The sequence below is a fragment of the Rattus norvegicus genome, chromosome 1 (assembly GCF_036323735.1).
Source record: "Rattus norvegicus strain BN/NHsdMcwi chromosome 1, GRCr8, whole genome shotgun sequence".
NCBI classification, from domain to species: Eukaryota; Metazoa; Chordata; class Mammalia; order Rodentia; family Muridae; genus Rattus; species Rattus norvegicus.
The window spans coordinates 207,718,523-207,744,336 of record NC_086019.1 but is presented as its reverse complement, the minus strand read 5'-3'; the positions used below and the strand labels follow the sequence as shown (position 1 = coordinate 207,744,336).

The 25,814-nt window shown below is 50.3% G+C and overlaps 1 protein-coding gene across 6 annotated transcripts in view; it reads right to left on the bottom strand.

Annotated features, from left to right (window-relative positions):
- The window catches only part of Kcnq1 (potassium voltage-gated channel subfamily Q member 1), a 332,940-nt gene extending 309,737 nt beyond the window's left edge, over nucleotides 1–23,203 (bottom strand). For 2 of the 6 annotated variants that reach the window (XM_039092713.2, XM_039092720.2), the window contains exon 1: nucleotides 22,685–23,203. In XM_039092713.2, the coding sequence (XP_038948641.1) occupies nucleotides 22,685–23,070 (386 nt within the window). In that variant the 5' untranslated portion in view covers nucleotides 23,071–23,203. The remainder of the gene's footprint in view (nucleotides 1–22,684) is intronic. The other 4 variants (XM_039092725.2, XM_039092702.2, XM_039092705.2 and 1 more) reach the window with 4 other exon arrangements.
- Nucleotides 23,204–25,814: the final 2,611 nt, after the last annotated feature.

Genomic DNA, 25,814 nt, shown 5'->3' with positions numbered 1-25,814 from the left:
CAAGTTCTTCCAGTCCTTTCTCTGATTCCTTCAACGGGGGTCCCGTTCTCAGTTCAGTAGTTTTACTTGCTAGCTTTCTTATATAGGCCGAGACCACCTCCACAGGGAATGGTGTTATTAGAATGGGCTGGTTCCTCCCACATCAATAATAAAGACAGTCTCTCACAGACATGCCTACAGGCCAAACTGATCTGAGCAATCCTGCTATTGAGATATCCTTCCCAGGTGATACTAGGCTGTATCGTGCTGATAATTAAAGCTAACAAAGGCAATCGGAGGACACCCTCTGTATACACAAGACCTCAAGTATGCACACACACACAATGGGGAAGAGAAAAAATTGTGCAACCACTTACATTAACAAGTCACATAGCAAAAAAGCACCAAAGGACCTCCAGTTAGCCTTGCTAGCTTGTCTTACAATAAGTTACTGTTAATTTCTTCATTGAAACTCTGCAATGTTCTCTGCTGAGTATTTCTGGATTTTGTGATCAGAAGAATTAACAGAAAACCATGCATGCCCACTTGGCAAGGAGATGTTCAGAGGCCTACACATCAGGGGTGGCACCACCATCAGGGTCTGACTCGTGCAGTGACACAAGTGCCATCTGCTCCTTGGTTCAGAAAAGGAACTGCAGGGGTTATGTGACCTTTCTCTAGCTTCTCAATCAAGTGTGCAGAAAGCACAAACCTTTTACATTTGTTACAGTATGATACAAACTTGAACCTTTTTCTACATCTGTAGCTAAATGTCTAATTTTTTTTTGAAACAAGATTTTCCAAGACTGGAATTATGATGTATGCATTAGTTAACTTCCTCCTCTAACCAAATACCTTCCGAGAAACAACTTAAGGAGGGGGAGTTTATTTGAACTCAGGTTTGAGATGTGCAGTCATCTTAGCCGAGAAGGCTGTGGCTGCGGGAATTGACTTTCAGCTCCAAGTTGTCATCTGACCTACACACACACACACACATACACACACACACACACACACACACACACACACACACATGTATACACACACATACACACACATGTACACACACATACACACACACATGTACACACACATGTACACACACATACACACACATGTACACACACACACACAGAGAGAGAGAGAGAGAGAGAGAGAGAGAGAGAGAGAGAGAATGAATGAGAATATTCTGACACATTGCAATAGGACAAACCTTGAAAACTATGTTAAGGAGTAGAAGCCAGGCACAAAAGACAACACACTGTGTGACTCCAAGTCCAAAGCAGACCACAGACAGACCCTATTAGCAGGGCTGGAGGGATGGAAGTGACTGTGGTTATTGGCAAGGTACTGAGATTAGGAACAGATGATAGCCACATGTGTGAGCATGAGTCACTAAAACTACTTCATTATATACTTTAATTTGGTTAAGATAAAAAAAACCTGGTGTTAAATATAGTTTGCCACAATTTTTAAAACGTATTTTCTACCGTACATAAATGTACTATCATGCAAACGCACACCTACATGTGCACACTCACAATCTTCAATGCTCAACAACTAAATTTCCACCAGCTTTTGCTAATACTGGCTGAGCACACATGCCTCAGTTTCCCCATCTGTGAAAGGCAGGCTGTGGTGATGTTCCCATGAGCAACTCTGCATGAGGCATGTGAATCAGCACTCATCATACTTCCAAGACCTGGAATCACCTAGGCAAGCCATACGTACCTTCTTGGTGCCTACCCAGGTCTCAGAAGCTGCAGGAAGCTGCCGCACAAAGGCAAGACATTCATCAACACACCCACCTACACCTTCACTGTCCAGTGTCTTCAGAGCTCCCCAGGGTCCCTCCACCAGCTAATATGTGAGTCAGGATATTCTGACTCGAGGCTCTACTGTTTGGACGAGAAAAACACCTAGAGAGCTAACCTAGCAAAACAGAAATGTCTCAAAGGCTGAGGGCCAGCTGTCTGCCCTCCCTGGTCACCACTCGCATTGTCACACCTGCAACTGGAGCCTGGTGTGATGATTGAGCATCTGTGTAGCCCCTGTTCTCCCTACCTCCTGAGGTCGTCTTATACCATTGCACCTTGGTCTCCCAGCTCCAGCATTATTGCGATAGGACTAGCCTCTCTGCCTGGAAGGTCCCCATCTTGGAAGGCCAGGAATACAGAATGATAATGAAAAGACTCCATCTCATAGCCTAGCATCACGAGTGGCTGTCTGAGTGTGCCATACCCCTGTGGAAGGCATTGAGGGCCCTGGGTATCAGGAGGGTGACCCTGAAGCTGAGCTAGAGTCATCCATGCTCAGTGCCCGCAAGGCTCCTCAAAACAGAAGGCCACCAGGCTGAGTCCAAAGGTGTCACTCACTAATCAGACAAGCAGAGGTACAAGGCGAGGTCCCTGTGCACTCTAAATGATGAAGGGCCCTGGCAAAAGACAGCCGCCTACAGGGAGCCTGAGTCACACAGTAGCATCCCATCCCCGAGCTCCCACCCAACTCTCACATTGCTTGGTGAGACATAAAGTCTCAGCACAGCACTCAACCCTCTAAATGTTTCATCAGGATCTAGTGAGGATAGAGGTCAGGAACCAGCTCAGCTCACAATGCAGCTGAGCCATGGCCTTTGCCCAGGGGCAGGTAGCTGACCACAACATACACAGACCTATCTGGGGGCTCTGCACCCTGTAGATCTGAACCAGACAGTGAGACATGCAGATATGTGCGTGTGCGCGCGCGCGCGCACACACACACACACACACACACACACACACACACATGCATGTGTAGCTTCAAACATTGATATAGGAGACAAAGAGAACAACAAAGTTATGGTCACTGTTAACCCTACCCCCTCAAGGCCCAGACAGGGACACTCATGGTGACATGAGGGTGGAGAGATCCAATGGGTCCCACTGGGTCTGTTAGCACATCAGTGATACTGTTACAGGTTTCAAATAACAGACTAACAGGTTCTATGGGGAAGGCAGCTGCACCCAAAGGCAAGGGAGGGACAGAACCAGTAAAACAAAGCTACCTAGAGCCACCTGGAGCCACAGAAAGCCACAGGAAACAACACAGAGTTATTAAGAACTACATAAAGCCACATGGAGTCACACACACATACACACACACAGAGGGAGTGAGGGAGAGAGAGAGAGTACAATATGGATGAGGAAGCAGACTGACTAGTCTGTGTAAAGTAGAGTGGATCCTGTCCTGTAATCAGACCCTTAGTAGGGACTTGTAACTCCAGTTCTGCTGACCATAGGGGTAGCCTATGCTTCCTCAAGGCCTCTATCTGGGCCCACCTTTGAAATTTATTTAATACTATTATGTATGTGTAGGATGTGGAGGGAGGCATATCACAGCGTGTTTGTAGAGGTCAGAGAACGACCTTGTGGAGTTGGTCCTTTCTTTCTCCTTTACATGGGTTCCAAAGATCACAATCATCAGGCCGTGCAGCTAGTGCTTTGAACTGCTATGGACTTGGTCCCTGCATTCACTTTTAAATCCTCCCATGAATGCCCTATGGACAGGGATCCCAGAAGCAACTTCACCCAAGTAGGGCCAGGGTCTCATCTACCACATTTTATGGTCATAGTAGGGAGGGCTGTTAATGGCTTCTGCCAGGGACGGGTGCTTTACTCCATACAGGACTATCATCACAATAGAGAATGTCACCATTTGGCAATGAAGAAGCTGCCTCTATGAACTAGACCATCATGAAGCCAGTTCCCATTAATAGCTGAGTTCCACAGAGGCTAAGTAATCATCAGGCACAGAGCCCAGCCCCTCTGCTAACACTGGCCAGCATTCTCACAGCCCAGCATGCTGGTGGCACCATGCTCACTGGAGGGCTCTAAATCGGTAGGGATAGTTTCTCCTGGGGGAAGGTGACCCAGCCCAGACATTCCCAGGACAGGTAGAAGTGCCAGCTGTCACCTGGTCACACTCCAGGACCAGCTAGGGCTGACAGCAGAAAGCCTACAGCTATCTCCGTGGTAACCCTGTCCAGCTCCCTCACTCTTACCCTGAGCCCCCAGACTTTTCTGCAGAGAGGAGACCTCTCTGACCCAGGCATGGGGTGGGGGTGGGGGTCACACACCTCCACATGGAAACATAGCCACCAAAGTAGAACCCTAGACAAAGCCGCCTCTTCTTTGAAGGCTTCTACTTTGGATTTCAGTCCTCACAGCTATAAAATGGGACATCGGGGCATGTCTGTGTGTCCTCCAGCAACACAGCTGCAATGCTGTGAATTGACATGCCTTGAATGAGAGGCTCCAGAAAGATTGGAAATCCTGCTGAGTTCCCCCTGGGCCAGCTAGAAGTGGGCAGGTTCTATCAGGCTTTCTTAAGTCCAGCCTCCTCACTTACTCAAGAGGGTCTTAATTCTCTCCCCGAGGAGGTGACCCAACCCAGTAGGCTCCAGGGGAGGGGATGGATCAGGTTACAACCAGCAGGTCAGGATCTGGAGCCACCGGGTAAGAGCCTAGCTCCCTACAGTCTCTCAGGAATGCTGCCTGCCCTATATTCAGGGGTGTGACCAGCCGGTCCTAGCCTACCAGGCCAGCATCAAGATTCAAAGCAGACCAGTGAACCACAGGGCTACCCTGTCCTGGAAGGGAGGCTAGTAGAGATGGGTCCTGTATCCACCCCCTCATCCTTACACAGGGCCAGGTCAGTTTCCCCAGTGTAGTGGCTTAAGCCTGGCTCTGTTGAGGTCACTCTAAGGGGATGAAGGAGCACCATACCTTGCTGCCTTCCCCAGGCTGGGAAAGGAACCTGCTTTAGTCACAGCTGGACAAGCCATGAAGGGCAGCCATCTTGCCCACAACAGGTACTTGTGCAATGCACTCTCCTCCTGAGCAGTGAGTGGGGCCAGGGTGGGGCTGCACAAAGCTACCCAAGGTGCACCAGACAGAGGGCCACACAATAGGCCCTAAGGCTACAGCTTCTGCCACTGCCCTGGATCCCTCACTAAGACAAGCCATAGAGGCAAGGGGCCTTGGTGGGGGCCAAAGTCCCTTCTGGCTCAGATCCTCAGATGGCCTGCTCTGTGCTGGGCAGAGAGCAGCAGCTGGCTGCACAGAGGGCCTTAGGCCTTCCACCCAGATGAAGGACTTGTCCCCTGGCTGGCCACTCAGGAAAGGGCCCACACAACAGCACAAGTTTAGTGTCTAGGTATAGAACACTGTCCTTTCTTCGAAGTCTCTGGATGAAGCAATCATATCTGCCTGGGGGGGGGGGCTGTACTGCTCTTCCGGACTCTCGTGACAAATAGAGGGTAAGAGGTGGAGTCCTAAACCCTGTATCTCCGGGCTTAAGCCTTAGAATGGTACCTGTCCTCTAGTCCCAAGCCCACTTGGGAGCTACCTGGGTAGGCTCCCTACCCCATCCTGCTTAGGCTGTTTCTCTACTACCCTCAAGGTTTCCAGATCCCCAGAGGTCACACTCTGTATGTGAGGCCTCCCAGTATGAACTATGTACTAGTCCCCCCCCCCAAAAAAAACTGGCTTCCCTCAGGTCACAGCTCTGCCCACCCACATCATGCTAACCAGAGACTTTCCTAAGGATAGGACCTGGGACTCAGGCCCCCAAAAGTGACAGTGCCTTGGGACCAGGAGCCTATGGGACTCCCCTCATCAGGTATGAATTCCCACACCGACACCCCCTCAAGCATCAAAGCTCATTCAGTCAGTTTTCTACCTAAAATGTCAGGAAACACTCCCACCACCATGGGGCAGGGCAGAACCCTATACAGCAGGTTTCTTATTAGTTGTTCTTTTTTTCTTTTAATGGTGAGCTTTTATTATCCAAAATACAGAAATACATCTGCTACAAAATTCAGAATTTTGTAACCCAACAGGGGTTTTCTCAATGTCCCTTTCTGGTTCTTTCCATGTTAAATGACCTTGTATCCTGATCCTAGAGTGAGCATCCTGTCACTTACCAAAGCGAGGGACACTTTCCCATGAGTGTCAAACCCAGCCCTAATTGTCCCAACATTTCCTAACCTTACCCTGAGTCCCTTGTCTGTCCACAATATTCACAGTGCCCTGCAGACAGAGCCTGCCATCTAGGCTTTGAGTTAATCCTGCAGCCAGTTCCCCTGGTCAGAAGCCCCAGGTGCTGCTCACGAACTGAAAAGTTGCTTCCCTGCTAACAGGACTGGGGAAACACCCACCCAGGATGGATTTGATACCTGCGAGGCCCCCTGCAGTGGCTGGTTCCTGCTAGCCTGACAGCACACTGAGAGCATACTTAGGTGCCTGTGTGAGCCTGGTACCCCTGAACTTTTGTGAGCCAGTATTGCTCTGCTCAACAGGTGCCTGGCACTTGAGCATACCCCACACATGACAGCCATTTGTCCCCCACCCTGGAAGAGGCTGACTTGCCCAAGGACACCCACCCAGGGCGGTATGACTTTGAGGCCACAGGCAGCCAGCCAGAGAAGCCTTGATAAGCACAGCAGAGGTGGGGCCGCCCTGGAAGCCAAAGCTAGGAAGCCGCAGAACCCCTGTTCTCCCCCCTAACTCCCCACACCCCAGTCCTTGTGCCAAGGACAGCCAGAACGTTCTCACTTGCCTGGGGAGGTGCCACACCTCAAAAATGCTAACCCAGAGACCTTGGTCTGGGACAGAGAGGGCAAGTTTACACTTAGCGGAAACCATTATTACTCTGCAGTGATCTTCTCAAAGGCCCTTTGTATACCTGTCTTGTGTTTTACCTCCTGGCCAAGTGAGGTGGGAATCAGGTGTCCCAGGAACAAAGGGGGGGTCGCCAGGTCACCTGAGACCACGGGATGAGCCTGAGAGTGCCAGCCCCACTTTTCTGTCAAATGCAAACCTGGGCTCCTGAAACCTCACGCCCACTCCCTTTGCTTTCTCTGTGGCAGCTGGGACATTTCCTGAAATTTCCTAGTGGCGCTTGCATTGGTTCCTCTGCCCTCAGCCCTCCTGTACCCACTTGTCACAGGGGCAGTGCTACATATTCATGTAGGCTACAAATCCTCACCAACTAAAACCCTTCATAGCTGCTTAGCTCACTAGGAAGGATTCTGGGTGTTGGGTCTGTCCAAACTGCAAGGACACAGTTTCTGCCCTCTCTTTATACCATCCGTAAAGGGGCTCTTTTGTGTTCTGTGAACCACTGGCCAGTTCCTCCCATCATTTAACTCAGAGTTGGCTGTTACTATGGCACTGCCCTGGTCCTTGGCCTGCCAGGCCACCCATACCCAAAGCTTTTCTTGTGAGACCAACTGTCCACTGGTGCCCTGGCAACTCAGATTTCTCTCTTATGGAAAGGGTCTTCTGAGGAAGTTGTGGGGTACAACAGATACTTGCAGATCACTGTGAGAGCCTGGGATGCAAGGCTGTTCACTGTTTCTGGTCACCAGGAATAGCCTTTCTAGAAACCCAGACCTCTCCCCAGGTACTTCTAGGCAAGTGTAAATGTCAGGGCAGGGGTACAAGAAAGACAGTAACCCTGACCTGACACCTCTGCCCTTGACATGCACATGTACACCTGAGTCCAGCCTTTCCACTTAACAGGAACACCACAGCCAGTCAACCAACACCCATGGATCCAGACAGAGCCCATCTGTTGGCCCAGAGTCCAAGCTCTAATGAAGAAACTCCCAGCTAGTCAGCCCATGGTCCACCACAGAGGCATATTTAGAAACCCCTTCAGGATGGGAGATGGCTTCGAGTCTTCCCTGAGTCCCGGAAAGACACAGTAAGACTGGGTTTCTTTCCGGGTTAAGGAGATTCTTCTACCTGTTGGGTCTCAGACTTGATTATATTAGCATAGGGTGAACAGGAAGCAATGGCTCAAGATGGCTGACCGAGCAGCAACACAGCTCATGTCACAGGCAAAGTTACATGATCCTATGGAACTACTCAGGACATCAGGTGGCTTGGCCAGTGTGCTCAGTGGGTACCATAGTTGTATCAACCCATTTTTTCTTTCTTCTATCCCTCATTCCTCTGCCCACCACCTCTATGTATACCTATCTACTACTACAAGAGTCCACAACATCCACCAACCTAGACATCTATCCATGCATACATCTACTCACCAACCCATTCATCTTTCCACTCATCCTATCCACCCACCTCGCCATTCATCTACCTACTATTATACTGAGTCCACAGACTACTACACCAGCTATTCATCCATCCACCTACTGACCCACCCACCTTTCACTTATCACCCTAACTGCACACCACTCCATCCATCTACCTACTTCTATACTGAGTCCACACTGTCCATCCATCCATCCATCCATCCATCCATCCACCCACCCACCCACATGCACACACATCAACTCATCTATCCATCCATTTACCCATTGTCTTATCTCTCATCTACCCACCCACCACCCTATCAATTCATCTTTCTATTCGTTCATCTACCTACCATTCTATTCATCCACTCACCTATCCAGCCAGCCAATCACCTATAAACTCAGCCATCCATTAGGCTACCTACACATTTAGCATACATATACATCCATCTTCCAATTTATCCAGCTATCCAGCTGGGTGTTCACTACTCCACCCACCCATCCACCCATCCACCCATCCACCCATCCATCCGTCCATCCGTCCGTCCATCCATCCATCCATCCATCCATCCATCCATTCATCCACCTACCCACCTACTTCTTTCCATTATGCACAAATTTATCTGTTCCTACCCTTTCTCTTCTCACATATCCTCTGCACCCCCTGCTTCATGGGCTCTGCACTGACACATGGCAGAAGAGCCTTTCTATAGCCTGTGATAGTCTAACACTCCAACTTCCTGAGTCCTAAAAGCTTGACTTGGAAGCAGGGACCACATAAAAATAGCCATTCATTATTTGTGGATTGTTAACTGCCCACCCAACACACATGCGCACACATGGAAACATAGACTCCCTCCCATCTGGGCCTCTCCCACCCTATGTCATGGAAGTTATGCGAACAGAATAAGAGGCAAGGGTGTCTCAGCCCTGCTCCAGATCAGCTTATGTGGCTGGCATAGCTCATTTCCTCTAAGCTCTGGAGAACTGCCTCCCTACAGATCTTATTTCCAGAATATTCTGGACATTTGCAAGGTGACTAGTTCATATATACACTTAGAAATAACCCTCTAAAGTGAGAGACACAGAGGTGTTGTTCAGTGAGATGATAGTCTTAAGGGCCTTTAAATGGTCACACATAGCAAGATGTGGATCTCTGTGATGCCCAAACACATGATCACATGACCTGTTAGCATCCCTGAGATAGAGGCCCACACCCTGTCCACATGTGAGGAAATAGCCCAAAAAGCAAGGTGACCTCCCAAGCCACATACCCTCAGAATGCAGGATCTGGGATGGTGCCACATCCATCTCAACTGCTCCTACCATTACTGACTTGCTCTGGAGAAGGCATTCTGCAATCCAACAGAGGTGAGGCCAGCTCTGTATGCATGAAGACTTCGTGTTCTCCAATATCACCTGAGAAGCCAGGTTCTACAGTTGTACCACTGATGGTCCCCTTCCACAGAGTCCCCCAGAAATGTGGGCATTGTATCTGTCTGCTCAGAGAAACACGGGCAGGCCATGTTGCCTTTGCTACTTGGGCCCACCTTCTGCCCAGCCTGTCTTCTCAGGGCGACTAGGCCACTTGAGGGTCACTCTCTGCTACTTCCTGCTTTCTACTTGGCTGGGAGGATCTGGGTCCTATGGTTTCTCTGGAAACCTCCACTGTGTACTACACACAGAAGCTAAGAGGGTGAACCCACAGCTGTACCTAAAGAGAGCCGTGTCTGGGTGCTTAGTGAATCACAGCCCTCCTGGGATCAGAGAGCTTTTGTGAGAGTGCCAGGCAGGGCTCCTGAGGAGAAGCTATTGCTGCTGGTCATTGGTAGACAGGTGTTCAATCTGGTCTGACTCAAAGACACCAAATTTCCTGTGTGGTTTTGTACACACCCCTGGCCTTCAGGTTCCCACAAACAAAGAATAACCACGCCCATCTGGCTAATGCAATTCTAGGACCCAGCTGCTACCAAGCTGATCCATTGATTCTGTCAGCCCTGAATCACCTAGCTGGGGTACTGGCTTCCCTGAGACTCCTCTCACCTGCATAGAGGGAATTGTCTGAAAGCAGGTAGCCTCGCTCAGAGAAAGGAACAACCACGTGAGGAACAGGTAGCAATCCACCCCACGCTGTCCTGTACAGGACCTGTGGATTAAACAGTAAGCTCACTGTCCCTGGGCCAAGCACCATTATATTATAGCCTGTCCCCAGAGAGGGAGCTAAGGACTCTGTAGGAGTGACCCTACAGAACAAAAACCACCTCAAAGATCTATGCATGCCTCATTACTTGGAAACAGGGAAGGGCCTGGCCAGCTACCAAGTGAAAAACTGCAGGCAGGAGGGAGGAGGAAAGAAGAGGGAGGAGGAGGAAACAGGGAAGGTAAAGAGGGGTGGAGGAAGGGCAAGGGAGGGGGAGGGAAATGAGAGAGGAAGGAAGGGGAGAGAAGGAGGGGGTGCGAAGGAGGAAGGAGAGCGATGGAAAGAGAAGAAAAAGGGAATGGGAGATGAGGAAGGGGAGAAAAGAGGAAGTAAAAGTGAGTCAGGAGAGGAGGAGGAGCTGAAGGCATGGGGAGTCCTTGCCCACTCTCCAGACAACAGTCTCTGGACTTCAGGTCAGCATCGAAGGCAGCTGTCTACAGATAGGACCACTGACCTGCAGTATGGAAGGTTGGAAAAACACTAAGCAATTTTCCCCTTTCAAGAAGTGTGAGATAGACACCAGACCGTACCAGATATGTAAGTGGCGTCAGCCAAAGTCAGGTGGCTTCTATGAGGTATAAATGTGATTCCCCACCCCCAACATTCCTGGAAGCCTCCAGCAGGGCCCCGGCAGCTCTAAGCTCTTAAGTCTTGCAAGGCTCACTAACACCCGGCTGGTTTTCCTAGTCTGACTCTTGCCCTAGCATTTCTACCTACGTCCCTCCAGCCTCCCCACAACTCTCAGGCTCTCTGAGATAGGCGGGCATGCTGCTTCTCCTGAGTACTAGCTAGTTCCCTGACTTTAGTCCTCCAGAGTCCTAACTGGTCACATGAACAGGGCCAATTCTGGCAGCACTCAGCGCACTGCTGCATAACAACTCTGTAACCACAGATACTGTGGGCCGTTCCGGCTAGGTTCCTTCAAGCACTCCGGGGGGAAGCCTGGCCTTCCCATCTCTCTGCCGACATTACAGGGCTGGCATAAAGGAGCACCAGAGTACTGGGCATAAGCTTCAGTCTATCTGTTCCACCCCAGTATTTCCCTGACATCCGGTCCTCAGGGAGCAAGGGAGCTAGCCACAGAAGGATCTCAGCCACTCACCCTCTCTCACTGGGCAGAGCCAGCTCACATAGCAGACAGAAACCAGAAGACACAGACCCAACAGGTGACACCCACTGCAGGATAGAGCATACTCTCAAGCAAGGTAATCTCAAGCAGTGGGTTTTGCAATTTGTTTAATCAGGACCCAAGAAAGGGCACATGCTATACACTCTCCCAGTCCTTCTACCCTTCCCTCCTCCCCTGCATATTTCTTGGTTATTTCTTCACCAAAGACCTTAGGTGCTCCACTCTACAGGTCTCTCCATGATGGCTTACACACCTCAATCCCAGCATTAGCACCAAAGCATGCTCTTCTTGCCCCAGTATTTCCCATAAGCTTGATGGGGTGGGAGGGGCTGTACCCAGTCCATTCATTCCTCCAGTAGTGGTGGCAATGTAGGTCCTGGTGGAACAGTTCTACCCCTATACCTGCGTCCCACCCATCTAGATTTTGGACAAGTTGGTAGCTGAGACCCTCAAAGCCAAATCTTTGATCTCACCAGGACCCTGTAAGATTCAAGCTTTAAGGACAAAGGCTGCCTTAGGCAAATACCAGGTGGCTGGGAATTTAACACAGGGGCCAAAGAATTTAGGATAACACCTTGTTCCAGGAAATGAGCTAACCGCCCTTAGCAGTCCCCCATCCCTGTGAATGAACTAGCCTTGAAAAGGGAGGGACTAACTGTGAAAAGGGAAGGGCCCTTAGCAGTCCCCCATCCGCGTGCCAAAAATATCTCACCATTGATGAATGTAAGGGTCAAAGCTGTCCTCCACAAGTATATAAAAGGTGTGTGCTTTTGTCATTCAGGGTCACCTCTGTCCCCATTACAGGGCCACCCCAGTGCACTGGATCATTAAACCTCTTGCTTATTGCATCGCTCTCCGTCTCCATGTTTTCACGAGTGGGACCTCCCGGATGTAGGGCTGATGGGGTCCTACAACCCGTGATGGTACAGATCAGCCCTGAGGGGCTTTAGGCATAAGCAGGAGTTGGCAAGAAACACCCCCGCCCCCGTCCTGCAAGCAAAATAAACCAGGACCTCGTCAGTGCAGGGCAGATGTATGCTGGGTGAATTCTGGGCTACTACCTGTTCATCTCCAAAAGGAGATGGAGGGTCTTGTCCCTTAGTCACTAGGGCAACTGGGGATCTGAATTCCTGCAATGCATTCTGATCTACTCCCAGCTTACTGCCAACAAGATACACCTTCAAGCCTTCTCCGGTCCTGTGATGTGCTCTAGCAGACACTGGCCATTTCCTCACCTTCTGCTCCAGGCTTAGCTTGGGCCCCTGCTGTGGCTGTAGGCTCAGCTATTCTTTTAAGAATTCTGGATATCTGGAGTTAAGGGAATTTTGGGGATAGGCAGGCTTACAGCTTCTGAGCAAGTCGTGTTTCCCTGCCAGCTCAGGAAACAGAAAAGCCTAATCATGGTGAATACTGATAGCTGTCACTCATATGTGGACCGATTCAGGATCAATGTTCTCTAACTGTTGTCATGATGACTATACACTAGCCCTCACCCTCAGTTCACAAACAGCAGCCTCAGAGCAACTAGGGAAACAATGCCACCCCATGGCATGGACTCTGGGAGCCATGCATCTGTCCTGAAGGGGTGACTGTGTAGACGTGAGAGTCTACTTTCGCCTTTTGATAAAACTTGGTTTGTTTTCATCCATAGGGACTGGTTTTTTTTGTTTGTTTGTTTGTTTTGTTTTCTGTTTTGTTTTGTTTTTTTTGTTATTCTAGCTAAGAATCATTTTCTCAGCATGGTAATACATCTTTAATCCAAGCACTCAGGAAACAAAGGCAGCTGAATCTCTGTGAGTTCAAGGCCAGACTGGCCTTACATACCTAGTTCCAGGCAAGCCAGAGAGCTTAAAAGGAAGTCCTTGTCTCGAAAAACAAACAAGCAAGGAAAACAAACAAAAAATTCACACACACATCATCAACAACAACAAATGTGAGGCTTTCAGTTGAGCTTAGCAGGCCTTTTCTTTCTTACAGTAAGTTTTATTTACACCATCCCCAGTCAAGTATTTAAACAAGGATATTCCGTCCTGCCTCCTCTCCTGGGTCTTTTAGGCAATTTTTATTTGTTTTGCTTTGTTCGAGACAATGTCTTGATATGTAGCCAGGGCTGGCCTCAGACTTGTGGAAAGCCTCCTGCCTCAGCCTCCCCTGCACATGCCTGGCTCCATGATGACTTTTTCACTAAAGACTCACTCTAAAACCTGAGACTGTCCCCTGGTCATAGTTGCACGATGTCCCCTGCATGAGGCATCTCCCACAGAACTGGTTCTCTGGCCTACTGGGAAGTGACCTCAGCATGCTGTGTGACCAATGGGCCCCACCTGACTATTTTATGCTTTGGCCTCTGATGATGGGGACATCTCTCATGAAGTCCATCTGGTTTGAGAGTCTGCATTTCCTAATACAGATTTTTAAGGCCCTGTTGCCTTAGCTGTCTGCCTGGCCACATGCCCGTTGCATGCTCCTTTAACCACCCATCTTCTTCATGTTCTACCATAAGTTAAGACATAATGGCCAAGAGCATAGAAGGGCTTCATAAAGGAACAGGCAGAGAAGGTATGGGGCAGACCTCTGCCAAGGTCGTATGCTCTAGGCACATGACTCCTTGGGAATGCCTAGGCACAAATGGACTTTCCCTGGGACCCGCAGGCTCTCCTCTCTGCCAGGTGGATGGGGAACCTCTGTGAGGGAAACAAGGGAATAAGGGCCTCTCTCTCTTGGGATGCTGCAACCAACATGGAAAATGATGTACTACGGTCCAAGGTAAGATGGTAGACCCCAGGCTGCTGAAGGGGATTCTCTATAAGGGTAAGGCCTAAAGAAAGTTGGGGGTGGCTTAGGCTCTAGGCAGCTGAGGAACTCTGACTGTGGCTTTCTAATTGCAAGTTCTGTGAGAAGATACTCTGGAGAGTTACTCTGAGCAGCCTTTCAGTTTGCCTAAGAACTCGGTTTACAGCGGGTACAGAGAAAGGCATCCACCTGTAAGAGTCATGGAAGAAAACGTAAAGGCCTGCTCCTTCCAGATGAGGTAGCCAGGTACAAGGCAGGCACCCGGTATTGGGACAGGGTAACCACGAAAAGTACTTCCTTGGAGCTATAGATGGAGGCAAGGCAGAGGGAGGGTGTCCACAGGTTCCACGGGAACATGGGGCACTTGAAGTTGAGAACAGAGCATCTCCTTGAATGAGAACGCTGCATCCTAAAGGCTTCTGGGCAGAAGTGAAGGAGCCCATAGGAACTAGGAATTCTCTAGCAATACATCCCAAAGAAGAGAAAAAAGTCAGAGTGCCTGACAGAGAATTCAAACTAGTGATTTTTTTTAAAGGAAACATAGTAAGATAAAACAGAGTATAGCGAGACAATGTAAGGAAATTAGGAAAATTTTGTTTTGTGATATGAGTGAAAAATTTAACAGAGGGCCAGGTCGGGATTGGGGCTCTGGACTGAAAGAATAAGATATATGAAATAAGAAAATACTATTAAGAGCCTTGGTGCAGAACAGATCAGGCAGAAAAATTTCTGACCCTGGATACAATTCTAACAAAAAGGAAAGTCAGACCAAAGATATGCAAAAGCAAAGAAAACCTTCAAGACCTATAGGAGACCAGAAAGCGAGTAAACGGGGACATTGTGGATGTTTCAGGATGAGGAGAGAAGGGAAGAGGCATAAATAAAATTGGTGACAAAGTAATTACTGAAAACCTCACACTCTGGGGATGAAATACAGTCATTTAAGCCAGTAAAGCTCTAAGGACCCCTAATAGATGCGACCAAAAGTGCTACAGAACTGGACAGATTGATCCGTGGTTAAAAGCACTGCCTGCTCTTCCAGAAAGCCTGGGTTTGATTTCAAGCACCCACATAAGAATGTACAACCATTTGTAACTTCAGTTCTATGGATCTAGCACCCTCTTCTGGTCTCTGCAGGCACTGCACACATGTTATACACAGACACACATGATGGCAAATGTATCCATACACATAAAGTTTAAAAAAAATGTTTTAAGATAATCTACAAAGAACATTATCATTTAGCTACCAAAATACAACACAGAGAATTCTCAACATAGCAAGAGAGAAGTGCTAGGTTACATAAAAGGGAATCTTCATTAGACTAATTGCAAGAAGCCTTTTAGGCCAGGAAAGAATGGGATGGTATCTCCAGAGTTTTAAAAGGAAATGAATAAATGAAGGAATGGATACCCACCAGCCAGAAATACTATACCCAGCAAAACTATCCTTCAGAAAAGAAAAAAAAGTCTTTCTGAAGCAAACAAAACTGAAATTCATCAACAGATTAGTCCTATAAGAAAGGCTTCATGTGGTGCTTAAACAAAACAAATGTTGTCTCTAGTTTCTTCCTAGCTCAAACCGTAAGCCAAAATAAATACTTTCTTCTTTCTTAAACTGCTTCTGTCAGGGATTGTATCATTGCAATAATAAAAATAACTAACACAGAGACTGAAAGTTCAGGGATGAGAAACACACCTCAGGCAAATGAAAACAAAAGGAAGCAGTAGGCATACTTACCTCAGGAAAGTAAGCTGTCAGTCAAAGACTAAATAGAGACAGGGAAGCCTAGCCAAGGGATGGAGTCAACAGGTGAATCCCTACACCCAACAGTTATAAAACAAAGAGCATTAGATCTCAAAAGAGAAACCGCTATAAAGCAAAGATTATTATATCTCAAAGAAGAAACATTATCTAACAGAAAGACAGTTAAGGACAAACTGTATCAATGACAAGTAGTCCAGGAAAAATTCAGTGGAGAAATGCTGGAGTTAAAATACACTATAGACTAAAAGGATCTACAAGGTGTTCACAAAACACCCACTCATAGCCACAGAGCACAGTCTCACCAGCACAGAGAATAGCCTACAGGATAGACTACATGGGAGACCACAAATTCATTCTCTCCCCCCCCCACACACACACCATGTTAGAACTGGCCATTGAATATAACAATTTACTGAACAAAATGCATGTTTAAAACTCAGTAGAGCTCCAGGTCTGACCTCTAACCACATGAGCTACAAAAGGACAGATGTGGGTAACTAAAAGTCAGATATCTCTACAGTGAACATTATAGTGATGAGAAATTAAAGAGGATGCAGAACATGATCATAGCACATTTGTGTCTCCAAAGGAAAGTGTTCAAATGTCCATCAGTGCACAAAGCAATGTGCAGATCCAATGCAGCTACTAACAGTATCAGTGGCATTTTTTTCACAGGACTAAAAAGTCTGAAGATTGGTATGGGGCCACAGAAGAACCCAAATGACCCAGGAAATTGCATCCCTAAAGAACAGTGCTGGAGATAGCACGATACACAACTTGGAAACATCCTCAGGCTGGGGCTAGGGCTCAGCTGGCAGAATGCTTGCCTAGCATGGACAAGGTTCTGGGTTCAATCTGAGGCAGAAAGGAGAGGAGAAGCTGAGGTTTGAAACAGATGGGATACTGTCTATTACAGGGTGTTTAGTGCACATCTGTAATCCCAGCACTTGAGAGGTAGAGAAGGGAGAACCAAGAGTCTAAGAGTCTTGGCTACATAGTCTGAGTCTGAGGTCAGCTTACATTACATTAGACCCTGTTTTAAAAACAAACAATGCTTCATAGCTTGGGCAACCAAAACAGCATGAACCTAGCATAAAAACAGACACAATATGGGGCTAAAGAGATGGCCCAGTAGTTTAAGCCACCTGCTGTTCTTGATGAGGAGTAGGGTTCAGGTCTCAGCCCCCAACATGGTAACTCATAACTGCCTGTAACTCCAGGTCCTGGAGATTTGAAACCCTCTTATTGCCTCTGAGGTAACTGGCATGTACATGCTCAGACACACAAGTACATACACACACACACACACACACACACACACACACACTCCTACTACAGACATAAGGGGTGGATGATTTTACAAATGGGTCTCCTTTCCAGGACACACTGCCTTTGCCTGGATCTTTCTAGAACTACATCAAGGTGCACTCTGCTCAGACTCCAAAACCAGACCTGGGGTCTTCCCAGGAGGTAGCCAGAAAGTGGACAAGCACCACATGTGCTTCTACCTCAGATCTGCCTGTGCTCAGCCAGGGCAGGGGCCAAGACAGAAGTCCTGGCTTTATTGGAACTGTAATAGGTAGGGACCTCAGGACTATCCCCAGGCCACTGAAAAGCCCTCTGGCAGCCTCTGTGCCTACCCACCACTTTCCCAAGCTCAGGAATGTCACTGGATAAAAATACTGCAGGCAGATGTCATCAGTCTGGCCTGTCTGTGGGGCTTAGAGTTTTCCAGGCAGCAGTTGCCACAGCCCAGGCTGTGAGGGTGGGGTAAAGTAAAAGGTGAAGAAAGCCCTTGAAAGGAGCCAGACAGCTCTAGGTGGCCCTGCCTGTATGGCCTCTTAACATTCAGGACCATCAAGACACATGCTAACACACACACACACACACACGCACGCACGCACGCACGCACGCACGCATGCACGCACGCACGCACACACCAGCTTTACCAATTTAACTAATGGATTCTTCATGTGCAAGAAGGCAAGGCAGAGGGACACAGACAGAGACACGGGGTATATCTGTGTCTGGGAAGGTTTCCTGGAGGAAGCAGTTTCTAAACATTTGACAGAGTGTGCATTGCGGCTGACATTTGTCAGGTCAGACTCTGACTCATTCCCACAAGTCAGGCTCCTTCCATTCAGGGACTCTCTGCTCCCAGAAGAACAGCAACCCATCCCTTACTTGGCTCTGAGCAGCATGTGGTATATGGGGAAGGGGCTCCTGGCTCCTTGGGAAGATAATCTACTCTACACGTTCCAGGGCTCCCAGCTGCACTCAGCAAGTAGCCATGTTTGACAGGCCCTTGACAGAGCCACAGCTCAGTCCCCTCCACCTTTCAAGAGGCCTCTGGGCAGGGCCAGGGAATGGGGCTGGACCACACTGCAGAAGATAACGTGTTCACAGAAGTGGTCCTCTCATGTGCTCCGAAGCCTCATGAAAAGTCAGGTCCTGTGATGGCCGCGGTCACCCTGCTGATAGAGCAACCACTGGCTCCTCTCTGTGGCCCACAGAAACCTGGGGCTCTGCATTCTCAGTGAGGTTATGAAAAGGGATTCCCACGAAGAAGATCAAGGAGGATGCATCCCAGAGTGCCTCAGGTAGGGTGAGCAGAGCTTAGCAGGGGTGACCCACTAAGTAGCACCACTCACTCTCCGACTCTAAGGCCCTGCAAGGCCAAACCCTACTTCCTGCCCTACCTATGCTTCCTGCCCTACCTACTCCATATGCTTCCCCACGAGGTCAAAAGGGCCCTCTGAAACTATTCTTTAGCTTCAGCATCCAAGTGACCCCTGTGGCCAGCACATGTCCCTTCATTCTCCCTGCCAGAGTTTCTAGAAACTTCTCTACAACCTTTCATTAGGGTCTGACCCCACATTCCCACACCACCTTGGACTCCTTCCGGGCCTGAAATATGCCTTGGAGTCTGCCCCAGCCTGTCAGCCTCATGAAGAGGGAAATGAATCACAGCAAAATACATAGGAGCCAACAGCTGGAATGTCAGAGCTGGGAGGGACCAGGGGGCTAATCAGGGTCTATTTCTTAGAGAAGGGTGCTGGAGAGAGAGAGAGAGAGAGAGAGAGAGAGAGAGAGAGAGAGAGAGAGAGAGAAAGAAGGAGAAGGAGGAGGAGGGGGGAGGGGGAGGGGAGGGGGAGGGAGAGGGAGAGAGAGAGAGAAAGAAGGAGGAGGAGGGGGGAGGGGGAGGAGGAGGGGGAGGAGGGGGAGGGGGAGGGGGAGAGGGAGAGGGAGAGGGAGAGAGAGAGAGAAAAAGAAGGAGGAGGAGGAGGGGGAGGGGAGGGGAGGGGAGAGGGAGAGGGAGAGGGAGAGGGAGAGGGAAAGGAGCAGGGGCCCTTACATTGGTCATGACCAGAACTGTGTGTCTTATTACTCAGGAGCCACTTGAGAGAGGCATCTGCAGCTCTCTCCACTGCTAGGCAGACCTGCTGTGGATGCCACCCTGCATTGTGCTGTGTAAGTAAGCACTGTTTTTGCAAAGGGGACACCACACCCAGGAAGCGTGAGCTCTGGGCACCACTTTGCCACCAGAGGGCTCTAAGCACCAAACTCCCTGAGAAACAGAGGCCACAGCAGCTGGCCTGACAATGTCCTGTCATTGTTATACTATGGGTCCCTATGGGCTTCTCCCCTGCCTCAGCAGCTCTCAGTACTATCTTGGCCTGGCAAAGGTCCCCGTTCCCTCATGACCTAAGGTAGAGAGGCCCATCCTCAGGTCTGAGTTCCATGGGACTGTCTCCTACCCAGCTGAAAGCCCTGCCACAAAGGATGTTTATGGTCACTCAACTAAGGGCAAACCAAGATGAAGTGCTCCACATACAGGCATTGGTGTACACAGAAATGCCAGGTTGAGTCTGAGAACGGGTTGAGGGGTTATGTAGATGACACCAAGGGACCAGGTCCCAGAAGAGATTGCATGTGGAGAAGCCTCAAAATTTATCCGGGGCTGAAGAATAGGTAGAGGTGTTCACAGTAATCAGAAGGGAAGACTTGGTCATCTGCACAGTCCTGCAGCTACCCCACTGCTCTGTCCCCATCATCCTGACAGCTGTCTTCCTAGGTCTGGCCCAGTGGCCACTCCATGAGGTTCATAGCCAATACAGTGCAGCCCTGCAATTGGAAAGATCAGTCCAAGAGCAGCTGCAAGCTCCACTCATGGTCAACTCCCTGAGGTACTAGCAAAAGCCACCAGAAAGTTCTTGGGGAACTGAGCAAGCCAGGACTGTGAGAGGATGGAGACAAGATGATCAAGTTTCGGTTCAAGAATGAGGGAGGTGGGTAGTGTCTCTTAAACCCCTCTGTTGGTCACAATCAGGGTCTCCAATCAGAGTAGATACTTTGGAACATCTGCCCCTGATCCTGGCCAAGGCCCAGCAGCAAGACAGCTGGCCCCCTGGGACCTTGCCTAGCAAGGGGGCTGCTCTCTATGGGGACACAAAGAGCCACAGGACAGGATTAGGATAATGGGGTGGGAACCCAAGCAGCAGAGGGCAGTGTCTGGGGACTGTGTCCTGACCCTGTCAGCCAGGGAAGGTCACAGACACAGGAAGAGCTGCTCTACTTGGGCCAAGGCAAGGGTCCCCCAAGGAGGGGCCAGGATGTCCGGGTCTGTTTCCCCATACGCAAGTGGGAAACCATACCCCAGAGACTACAGGACACTGGCTGTCACCCCTATGCCCCCTCCACCCATCCCCCACATTCATGCCCTGATTTTCAAAAGCAGGCTTGTCCCTTGGGCCACAGAACCATCCCTGTATGTTTTAGAGTCCATCTTACCAAGTGCAGAGCTCACAGTTTGCAAGCCACATTTGCTACTCAGAGCAACACCAGGGGCAACCAGCATGGCCGTGCATTTTATAAAGATGTTTGGCTCCCAGCTGCTGGCCATGTCTCATCTCAGGAAACTGCCTGACCCTAAAGGTCTTGCCCACCTCCTGAAGGTGATGGACATGAGGCCCCTTCCCTCTGAGTCTGAGCAAACCACATGCTGTAACCAGCAGGGTCTTCCCAGCTTACTTACCCCTCCCTCCTTGTAACTAAACTCCATGGGCAGCCAGGGACAGGGCTGGGCAAAATTCACCAAGCACCACTCAGGAGCTAGCATCTCTCTCCCTCTCCTTGACAAAGAAGACCTTAGACCACCAATCTAGAAGCCACCAGGGCCCAGTGGCTCCTGGCTCCTGGGAAGGCTGGGCAAAGACAAGCTCTGCTAAGCAAACTTCCCGAGAGCTGAACAATCCAGTTCAGGAAGAAAGCACAGTGTAAGCACAGACTTCCTCTGGGGCGGGACAAGCCCTCTTCCTCCACCAGGGCCAGGCTACCACAGTCAGGAACTTAACAACGCTCATTCTAATGACCTGCCTCCCCAGGAGGATTCCATGCAAGTGTCCGAAGGCTGCTCACCTTGGCGAATGAGGATCCTGGATAAAAAGGTAACAGAGTAGGGACTACTCCAGCACCCAACCCCTTTCATCTCAGGGATTTTAGGATCCAGCAGGCTTGTTTGCCAGGCATTCCCTACAGTGGTTAAGGCCCTCTGGGGTCTTTGCACACTATTCCCTATGCCCTGAGAAAAGCCCACTGCTGCTACAGACACATGCAGTGTGTCTCCATCTTCAAAAGACCAGCAATGAAACCTCAGGGGTCCTGGCACTTTGGGAGGTAAGACTGGGGGATTGGGGAGTGCCTTAAGGACTTAAATACCAAGAATGCCAGTGGGGACAGGGTGCCCAGAGACTTGTCCTGGATACCATGGGAGATCATTGTCTCCCTTTGCAAGGCAAAGGACCATCAGAACTCAATTTCGTGAGCTTGGGTCTTGCTGTGCCTCAGAGCCAAACACAGAACCCTGGACACCCAGTGGAGGCCCTCCCCTACCCAGGTGGCAAGACTAGCCACAAGGAGGTCGCCTAGTGGAACATCCAAAGGAATTAGCTGCAGGGTCGGTAGGGTAGAGTAGAATCCAGAGCCAGAGGCTGGCAGGGCGCTAAGAAACTAGGCAGCCAGAAAGCGCTGGCCAGGGGGAGGCAGCAAGGAAGGCAGCCAGATCATTCCTGAAGATGACTTTCTGTGACCCTGCCCTTGAAAAATTGAGTGCCCTGCCCCTCTCAGACAGCCGGTGAGAATAAGTGCCACCTGGTAGAAGTGAGGGCCAGGTGCAGCTCTGCTCCCTCCCTCCCCTGTTGCCTAAAGCAGGTGCTGCTCATGGACTCTAGACAATGTTGGCTGGGCTCAGGTCATCCAGTCCACTTTCCTCAGCTTGGGTTATTGAAGCTGTAGGCACTCCCTGTGGACATCTTGGGCAACAACTGCACCTGCCAATCTATCCTGCAAACGTCCCTGCTTCTCTGAGTGCCTAAGATAGAGACATCCACCCAGGCCTGGATGGGTTTACAAATCGACACCAGTCATTCCTGGGGGCTCCTGAGTCTCTTGTCACAGCTGACTCACACCAAAAGGCAGGCTCCCAGCTTGCCTACTCCTCCTGTGGGGACTAATACCTAAGTGTTGTCCCTCCATCCCAAGCGCATGGCCTCGGGGAGCTCTTAAGTTGGTACACTCCATATTCCAAGTGTCCCCCACCACATGCCCCACTAAGCCCCAGCAGAGTCTCTGAACTGAAAGGACTGACTCCCAGTCTGGTATGTGATTAGCCCTTCCTTGCCTCCCTGAGGGTCACAGTGGCACCAGCCCTAGGAGTCCTGCGTGCGGGGAGGTTACTCACACGGTGAAGTGGTACACGAAACACTTCCAACCCGTGGGGCGCTCGAGGAAGTTGTAGACGCGGCCCTGGATGTGGGTGCGCGCCAGCAGCGGGCGACGCGTACTGTAGATGGAGACGCGCGGGTCAAGGCTCACCCGCGGACGTGGGCCGAGGTCTGCAGGGGCCGGGACGGGCGACACAGGGGGCGACATGGGGGGCGCGAGCCCTGGAGCTCCGGTTGGTGCGATGGGCGCGTAGACCGTGCCTCCCGTCGGGCCACCTTCGGCCAGCTCCAGTGAAAAGGGACACTTCTTTGCTAGTCCCGCGCTTCCCCGCCGGGCGCCTAGCAGGCGGCCCCAACCCGCGCGCTTCCTCTCAGCATTGGGCGGGGAGGAGGCCGTGTCCATGGCCAGACAGGACCCCGGACCCCGCCGCTCCTCAGAGCAGAGATGAAGGCAGCGCAGAGCGCAGGGCGCAGTGCGGGTGGCCTGCTGCCAGCCCAGCCACGGGGGGCCGCTGTCCGCTCCGCCTGGGGGCGGGGGCGGGGCTGGTCCCCCGGGATGGCATGTCCCGCCCCCAGAACGCCCCGCCCCCGGGCGCCACCGCGCGCCTACCTGCGGCCTGGCTCAGCCAGCGGGCTACCTGCTACGCCAAGGCATGCCAGTCTGATCTCCGCATTCCGGTCGGTGCGCACCTGCTGGGCGCACGTGCTTCCCCGCACCCCGAGGACCGCCAGTCTGCTTGGCTCTAGGGTCCTCTAACTTGGGACCAGCAGATACCACCACCACGAATCAGGTCGACCACAATCACCCTTTTTCTCGCCATCAGAACCCTCCCTAGAGAGGAAGCAGGAGGCAGAGAAGGGCATCCTGGGCCACGTATGGATACTTTCCAGCACAGGATGAGGAAGTGTTGGCCCGGAGAACACTGAGCACCCTCGGGTGTCCAGAAGCCTCCGCTGGCGGCAGAGAATGTGAAAATCCCTTCCCAGTAGTTAATCACGGTCCAGTAAAGCAGTGGGATGGAGGAAATGGGGACTGACATGAGTGCCACTCAATGAGTGTGGGCTAAAAGGCAAGTGCTAGATTGTGGGCTTTACTTGTAGACACCGCTGGTGGGTCTGCCTGAGCGTTTATGTTTACTCCCTTTAAGTTTGTAGCTCCCCAGAGACACACAGAAGACCGCTTCTTGTCCTGTGGTGGTGTAAGACCAGAGTCAGAAGGTTTATGCAGCTGGCTCTTGCTACGCTGGCCTTTGTGTGGGGTATAAGGGCACCTGCATCCCATGACAATCACCAAATCCCATTCTCCTGTGATCCGCCAGGCCCGACTCTCACACCACGCACAAGAATAACTTTCAGATACTGTCTTTGTTAGCTTCAATTGTCAACTTGGCACAGCCTAGGGTCATCTGAGAAGAGAATCAGTTGAAGGACTGCCTAGATTGGGTTAGCCTGTGGGTGTGTCTGAGGAAGATTGCCTTGATTGTGTTCATTGATGTGGGAAGACACAGCCCACTGTGGGCGGCATCTGTTTCCCGGGCAGGTGGTCCTAAGCTTTATAAGAAGGCAAGCTGAGTATGAGCCCGAGAACAGGCAGGCAGCGTTCCTCTGGGTTTTCTGCTGAGCTTCCTTGGTTGTGAATGAGTTCTTTGATGGGAGTTGGTGCTATGTGGAATACTGAGCAAGCCTGTCTCCAGGTTCCTGATTGAGGTCCTTCTCTGGCCTCCCTTTGAAGATGGGCTGTAACCGGTAAGCTGAAATAAATCCTTTCCTCACCCAAGTTGCTCTTGGTTCTGGTGTTTATCGAAGCAATAGAAGGAAACAAGAACAGGTGGATCAAAGGCTTTGGTATAAAAATTGAACCTGTGCAGAAAGAACAAGGGTGAGGGGCCATTGGTATAGCCAGAGGTAGAGTATGTGCCTAGTGCATGCAAGGACCTGGGTCTGATGAGGACCGGGGGGGGGGGCACGGGGGGGGGGAGCACCTGCCTCAAGAAACTGTCACTAAGGAAAACATTTCCAACTGTGCTGTGAAATCCCAAAGCAGAAAGCCACCTCGGGGAAGTAAGAGATAGGGGACAAACTGAGACAAACAGTTTTCACCACCACAGACAAAGGATTAATACCATTAGGACACAAGGAACATCTAAAGCCAGAGAAGACAGTGGCAGCCAGTGCTGTGGGAGAGTGGGCTGGAAACAGGACCAGAATGCTGGGAAAGAGGCATGTGTGGCCTTGGTGCCTCAGGGAAAAAAAGTGCTCAGCCTCACTCATAACAAGAAAATGCAAATTAAAAGTACACTCTGATACCAGTGGCCCACTATCTGATTGGCAGAACTCCAGATGTTTGACGGCACAATCTTTGGGAGAGGCCAGGGTGGCAGGTGCTTTCCTAATCACCGGTGGGAAGGGCATCTTGGCAGCCTTAGCAAGAGCGTATGTGCCTGTTGACCTGGAAATGCCCACCACTAATAACCGACCCAAAGGCAAACGAGAAAACCAGAAAATGAAGGTGGGCATGGTGAAGCACACCTGTAATCTGAGTACTTGGGAGGGAGGTGGAGGCAAGAGTATCAGGAGTCCAAGGTCATCCTCACCCACAGAGTAAGTTCAAAGCCAATCTGGAATATGTGAGAAGGGGAGAGAGGGAGAGTGTGTGTGTGTGGGGGGGACACATGAATAAGCACAGAAATCTGTGTACTGCAACATGGCTTTTATTAGCAAAAGACAAGCAGCTCGAGTAATGACCCAATAGCTAAGAGAACTTGCGTCTCAATCGTGAAGACTAGTGTTCAGAATTCACCACCCATACAAATGCCAGGTAAGACCCTATGCATGCTTGTGCATGGGGCAGGGGACAAAGACCCTGGGACCTCTGGCTCCAGCCTAACTGAAAAGCTCAAGCTCTAGGTTGAACAGGAGACCCTGCCAAGGCAAAGAGTGATACAGCAGGACACCAGAGACCCTCTGCTGCCCTCTGCACATGCTCACAAATGCATGCTTGTGAATTCACACATGTGAATGCATCACACACACACAAAGAGAAACACAGTATGGTTCAGTTGGTTCACTTGTACTCTAACAAAGTCACACAATAAAGATACATGAAAGTCATTATTATCACTAATACTCAAAGGACAAAAATAATTG